Source organism: Monopterus albus, unplaced genomic scaffold, assembly GCF_001952655.1.
Source record: "Monopterus albus unplaced genomic scaffold, M_albus_1.0 scaffold2.1, whole genome shotgun sequence".
Taxonomy (NCBI): domain Eukaryota; kingdom Metazoa; phylum Chordata; class Actinopteri; order Synbranchiformes; family Synbranchidae; genus Monopterus; species Monopterus albus.
Window position 1 is genome coordinate 3,340,194 of NW_018127882.1, and position 7,190 is coordinate 3,347,383.

The 7,190-nt window shown below is 40.9% G+C and overlaps 1 protein-coding gene across 1 annotated transcript in view; it reads left to right on the top strand.

Annotated features, from left to right (window-relative positions):
- LOC109955271 (ecto-NOX disulfide-thiol exchanger 2) overlaps window positions 1-7,190 on the top strand; it is a 164,845-nt gene that overhangs the window by 135,194 nt on the left and 22,461 nt on the right. Inside the window, exons 7-9 of the mRNA XM_020591267.1 lie at window positions 505-711; window positions 3,236-3,469; window positions 4,604-4,816. Coding sequence (XP_020446923.1) covers window positions 505-711; window positions 3,236-3,469; window positions 4,604-4,816 — 654 coding nt within the window. The remainder of the gene's footprint in view (window positions 1-504; window positions 712-3,235; window positions 3,470-4,603; window positions 4,817-7,190) is intronic.

The following is a 7,190-nucleotide window of genomic DNA, read 5'->3' on the forward strand; positions in this document are numbered from 1 at the left end:
AGTATACAGAATAAACCTGGGCACTGAAGAGATCAGTGCTGTTTGAATTTTGGCATCTAAAGTAAGAACTGAATAACTGTTTTTGGGATTAGAGCTACAAATGTGCAGCTGCTTCTTTTCTTTCTCATTTCAGAAACTATAACATTGTTATTCGGATTTTGTTTGATTACACATACAGACAAACTACATATTTCTTTGTGGCTAAAAACAAATGATAGGAAATCAGCGCTGCCAAAGTGATTTCTGCTGTAACAGTGGTGTAACCAAAGCAGCATGTTCCTGCCATTGGATATATTGTCTTCATCTGCTCATGGGGCATAATCAGTGTTCTGGGACAGCTGAATCATTTCTTGAATTCTGCATATTTCGGCTGTATTATTGCTACATAAATGCATGTACACCCAGTTTTCAGCATTCGGGGTATTTTTCTCAGCTCTGTCTTAATATTTCAACCTAATGATGGTTTATACAAGATTGTATTTTCTCTCCACTACTTCTGCACAGACCTTCCCCCTCCAGCCACAAGAGACCGCCCTCCAGGGTGTAAAACGGTGTTTGTCGGTGGTCTGCCAGAAAACGCCACTGAGCAGCTCATCATGGAGGTCTTCGGACAGTGCGGTGACATCACTGCCATACGCAAAAGCAAGAAGAACTTCTGCCACATCAGATTTGCAGAAGAGTTCACTGTGGACAAAGCTCTTTTCTTGTCTGGTAAGCTGTGGTCGTGTTTGTGCTTATTGTTATAATACTTAACTGTATTTGTGGCACTTAAGCAAATTCCATTATTTAGAGCTGTCCACCATGCCAAAAAAAAGTTCTCAGAAGAAAAGTTGAATTTACACAAACCTAAAGGATCAGTAAATAACCCAGTATGCTCCCATGTTTTCATTTCAAGGAGATCATGCCAAGAACATTTTGAATTGACTTTAAGTGGAGACAAAATGCAGAGCCAGCAACTTCTCCCTTTTCACATTTCTAATGGGTTAACAATTAGAAAGGACAGCACACTCACAGTGGTTTAGGAATGATAAAAGGCTCGGAGAATAGAAGATATAAATGGCCATTAGGACTAAAAAGCATCTCTGCTAACCATATGACACCAGCTTATGGTTTCTTGTTTTCATTTTCGATGCAGCTTCTATAGCCCTAGCAGTCTATAATCTCTGGGTGCAAACTACTGGGCACATATTCCTGCTTATTAAAAAAAACTTTTAACCTAGCCTAACAGCCAGTTCAGTAGTTTTCCCTGCATACTTGTGTGTTTGTGCATGTGCCAAATGAGTTTGAATGAGAGATCCTGTGATTATTGTCAGCCTTTGTTCCGGCAGTGAGATGTGGAGCTGAGGGCTATATATTGGCCATACAGCCTGATGGATCTATGTAGTTTTCCCCATATATATTACCTCACCCACACATACACACCCTGTGCAAACACAGTACCCAGCGATGATGCACAGTCCAGCAGCCCCAGTACACTGAGATCTCTTCATATGAAATATTGAAGAAGTGGTAGATTGAGAGCCTGAAGCCGTGAGCCCTGACTGAAGCAGAATCCCCCAAACTCACTTTCATATCTTTTTCTTTTTGTACTGGCATCCGCCGCTCCCCCCCCTTCCTTTCAGTGAAGAGTGTTTGGCCCCTCAGTGAGCCACATTGGGTATCATTACTGTGTCCGGCAGGAGCACACAGTCATGTGTACCCAAACACACGCTGAACACACACTCAGATAATTTCATCCAATTAAATCACAAAGTGGGCATAATTTCAACCAGCCATTAGTGAAAATTGAATAAGGAGGAGAGAGTAAGGAAAAGAGGGGGTAATGAGGGACATTGTGGTCTTTCAGTGTCACTACAGAAGTAATTGCTTTCCTTCAGTCTGTCTCATGTGTTAACAAAAGGATCAGGCCTTCTTACTGCATAAAACCCCCGAGCTAAAGTATTTCTTCTCAAACAAAGCAAAATAGGAAACAGCTGTGATAGAGAGAGAGGTGGTAGGTTGGTAGAGCTGAATTAAAAAACCTGTACATTGTTTTGCTCCGTTATCTGAGAAATGTTCTAAATACGTACACTTGTAGAAGATGATGGCACGCAACTCGCTTTCAGCCCAGGAACAAACCCTACATCATACTGACTAAAGCTCATTAGTATACCTTTTTGGTTTCATGCTCCTTTGTTCCTGTGTTGCTGTTCAGTTTAATCAAATTCACACCCCCTGGCATGTTTTCCATTTGCATTTAAAGATGTATGGTGTCCCCAACTGAGCTAATCTGTTTTGGTTGTTTGTCATTTTTATGAGCAGTTTAGAGGGTGTAAGACTTTAGTGACTATCAGATGTAAGTTTGCCAAGTCAAAAAGAAATGAGCATAGTTCAATAAAAGAGTAACTGTTAGATGAGAATGGGAACCGCATAACCGTGACCTTCTCAGTCTGACCAGGGGTTTTTGTCACATGTCGGTCTCCTTTGATTTTTGTTGCTCTCTGCTGTCAAATTGCTAATAACAAGCTCTGTAAGACTGTACTTAGGCATACCGGGCACAATCATGATGCTAACACACAGGGTTTAATGTTTACCATGTTTAGGATTTAGTCGAGTGTGTTAACTTGCACCATTTGCTAATTAGCACTAAATACTAAGTACAACTGAGGCTGATGGAAATGCCATTAGTTTTGTAGGTGTTTGTTCATAAACCAAAGTACCTGACAAACTGATGATAGTAGAAAAGTTAAAGGCTAACAAAAATATTTCAGCTTGACATTTGGGAGTCACTAATCGTTTTTACACTGAGATCCCACGCTACTGCCATTCCAACATCCCACCCTTGTGCTGTTCATACAGATCAAGCTCAGGGCGGTATAGTCGTGAGCCAGCCTGTGAGTTCAGACAGCAGGTCAGCATTTCACACCAGAGGCAAGACGAGACCCTGAATGTCTCTTTCATGGTAGTTTATTCAGTATTTATTCAGATACTTTACTCTGGACCATAATGGTAGATCAACAGTTGGTAGACACCATTCCTAGAGCTGTGCTGCTAGCACGACTAAAAGCACAATGTGGATGGACATTCACATACCTGCAGTACAATACACGCAAAATAACATCAAACTGTCTGAGCAGCCAGATTAACATGTTTTGATACATTTCCTACTATGCCTGTTATATTTACTTATTCCCTTTTTCATTTTATTCTTTCATCTCTTTTTGGTTTTCCATTTTTCCACCTTTTGTTCATACAGGTTACCGTATTCGTTTGGGCTCCAGCACAGACAAAAAAGACACTGGTCGTCTCCATGTGGACTTCGCTCAGGCCAGAGACGACTTGTATGAGTGGGAATGTCGCCAACGCATGTTGGCCAGAGAGGAGAGGCACCGGCGCAAAATGGAGGAGGATCGCCTCCGGCCACCCTCTCCTCCTCCTATCGTCCACTACTCCGAGCACGAGTGCAGCCAGCTGGGAGACAAGATAAAAGGTTACAACATAACATATACAGTATACAGCACTGGTTGTATGATATTATAGCCCAGACAAGAGACACAGCTTAGTAAAGAAATGCCATGATAGTTGTTTTATCAACATAAGGGCATTTACAATTACAGCACAAATTCTAATTGTCACATGGTTAATGAGCAGACACTAATGAAAACGGTACAAGTCATGCAATAAGGGGGAGAATCAGTTGTTTTTGTCTGTACTTCCACATGTGTATGTATATTTTTGGTTTACAGAAATGAGCCTTACTTGTAGCTGGTGGAGCTAATCTAACAAATTCAGGGAATCTGCTTTAAGAAGACTTCACAAAGATTGTCTGCCAGTTCACTCACCATTCAGTGCATGCGTCTTTCCTTTACCTTGTCCTTTCTCCCCTTATCTCCACACTCTGTCTCCCCCCACCCTCTCAGATGTCTGTCATGTTTCTGGCTGAATAAACTTGTTTCATTAATGACCAGTGACACTTCCGGGTATCAGTCACAGTTGCCTGATAACAAAATGACTGCGACTTTCTGTCGCTCTACCATCTGTGCGTGTCTTTTTTTCAGCTCTCCTTTCCAGGCCCTGCTGTAATGAACTCTAACATGGTGCAGTTTTAGAAAAGGATATGTTTCTGATCACTTTGGGCTGCTGTTGTTAAAACGCACATCCCGGCTATTTGTCGCAGATTAAGGTTGACCCTTTTCCTGAATTTTCCATCCTGAGAGATGAAAGGGGTTTAGCTGTCTGCAGTGCCAGTTACAATTATTCCTGTATTCCAAACCTAATTTCTCTTGTTGGTCTCAAGAATCTCAGAGGGGCGTTTCACCCAGACCACCTACAAATGGAGTTTTCTCCCCTCCATTTTCTTCTTTGTTCATGTTCTTCAGGTGTAATTGAAGTCCATAATGTTGGTTTTTATTTAAAGCTACCAGTTTTCAGCTGTATATTATATTCCAGAAAGCAGGACATGCAGTACTTTATAACCTTATGGAGTATGAATGAAATTACTGCAAGTGTCCCGGAAGTGTACAGGGAAGAACTTTATCATTTTTATTTTTATTATTTTTTTTTACTTTCCTTTCCTTTATAGAGCCTGACTCTTACTTTCTCTGTGTCCTAACATCTTGGCCAGATGACGGCAAGTTTGCTGAAGCAGTGCGTGTGCTCTTGACCTGGCTGGAACGCGGTGAAGTCAACCGCAGGAACGCCAACAACTTCTACTCTATGATCCAGTCCTCAAACAGCCACATCCGTCGGCTGATGAGCGAGAAGAGTCAGCACGAAAAAGAGATGGAAGAGGCCAAAGAAAAGTTCAAGACTGCTCTGGCTGGCATACTGGCTCAATGTGAGTCCTAACTTCTTTATCACACACACACTACAGACTTGAATGTATAATGCAGTACTGTCTATGAATAATCTTTAAGGCCAAAATAAGTTCAGAATCACACTGGGAGAGTATGTTTACCTCTAGCTTCCCCCTTGTTGTGCAGTATATGTGAAGGAGGAGGATAAGAATGAGTCGAGTCTTTTCTTGGCTAAGTTTCTGGTCCAATGTAAGTTTCCTTATTCTAGGACCATACACACCAGATTAACATATTAAAGGTTGCAGTGAATTACACAGCTTGCTCAAGACAAAATCCAAGCCAAGACTGTTGTGCCTGGAGTATCGAAATCCAGTCAAATGTGAGTATAATGTTGGTCAGACCCCCCTCATTAACGCTCAGTGTCATATGATGCATAGAGTATGTGTCCACAGTATTGCACAGAAAATACCTAAGTAATGCACATTGTTTATATAAATGGCATTGAGTTTAATAGCCTCAGTGAAGCAGTCTTGTTTTGTGTATTAATTTGTTGTTGGAAGGATGGCCCAAAGGTAAGTTTCATTTCATTCCTGACAGTGTTGTTCTTGATATCTAAACCATTAGAGAATTAGTGTCCTGGTCTTTTCTTTGCTTCCAAGATTTTTTTTAAAAAATCCTAAAAATTAAAGGAATTTAAATGCTGGTACTGTGGTTGGCATTCACAGAGGACGAGGAGACTAAAGTGGGATGTTATTCAGGTTACCTTCAGATGAAGTAGTAAGTAGCCCAGTGTATTCATTGCATGATTACAGTGGAATCCAAACCACGTTCTGCCACCTGCATGTTAAGCACAATGTAAACACATACTTGAAGTTCCAGTTTAGTCTCATTTATGGTTTACTGGATGAATAATACATAAGGAAGACATGGGTGTGTGTTTACTTTTATAAGCCAGCGAGAGAGGCAGAGTTCCTGTCATTGTATTAGCCATCCTCCATCATTTCATCCTATACAAGATGATCCTGTTTCTGACATCGTCTTTCTCTTGGTGCATCGTATTTATCATATTAATGATAACACCTCCTGTGAAGAAGTTTCACCTGGGAGCACACTGTATATCCCAAACAGATTCTGCTCTTCTGGTTGCCATCCACATAAGAGATTGCCTCCTGTGAAGAAGTTTCACCTGGGAACACACTGTATATCCCAAACAGATTCAGCCCTTCTGCTCTTCTGGTTGCCATCCACATAGACCTGTCTCTGATGGGGTACACTATGTCAGCTTAAAAGGCCTTAAAGGGCCAGTTCACCCAAAACACAGAAGACATATTGTACTCTCACTTAATCCTTACTGGTATCCGCCCATGCAAATGCTGTTCATTTTACATAGCTAGGTTTTGAGGTTTTGGCTTCTCAGTCTTGGTCTCGTACCTCACTACAGTAAAGGTATAGAGAATTAAAGTTGCAGTGTCCCAGACATTGAAGAAACACATTTCAGAAGCATCTCGCCTTTTCAGAAACAATGTCCAATTTTGTAAAGATACTTTTCTTTGAACTACTTTTTATCTTATTGCAAATCAGTATAATACAAACACGTTTTAACATGTATACCTGTACACTTGCATGTAAGCTCACAGCTATGATAATGTGTCTGTACTCGTCTCTCTTTCTACCTTCACCATTGATCTGCTCTGTCAAATTACAGGGTGGTATTGATTACTGTACTGAACCCTCTCACAACTCTGCAAGCACACACACATACACACTTAGCTGGTCGTCCTGTTGACTCACCCACGGTGTATATCAAGACTGTGACCACCTACATGACAACATATATAAAGCTGAGAGGGGAATAATTTGCAGCTAAGTTAGAATCAGAAACAGAATATACACATGTAGCAGAAGGTCTGATCCTAATAAGAAACTTCAGTCCAGTGTGAAGTATCTCTACTGTCATTTTGTTACAACTGTACTAAAGCTTTAATTTTCAGGGCCTGAAGCTTGGTTATGTTCCCTTTTTTTTAAAGGAAAAGAGAGAAATGAATAAGTTAAGTATATCAGGAACGCCATGATACTTCAACCTTGTGCCCTTTGGCAGGTTTCTTAACAGCCCACTGGTTTAGTAGAGCTACACAATAGTCAACCGTAGCAGACTTAAAGTAGGTTATTTTTGGCAGCTGCCAGTGGTTTAGCAGTGTTTTCCTTGTTGAACAGATGTTAAACAGAACAAAGAGTCTTCGGCCTCAGTAACAGCTTTGTGAGCCTGTCTAAATGCTGTGCAGGTATGTTTAACATGTTCATACTAGCATGTTAGCTAGCAAACATTTGCTCCACATAATGCAGCTGAGGCTGATGGAAATGTAAGTATTTTTGCAGATATTTGGTCTGGAGCTGCAACGTTTTGACAATTAGTCG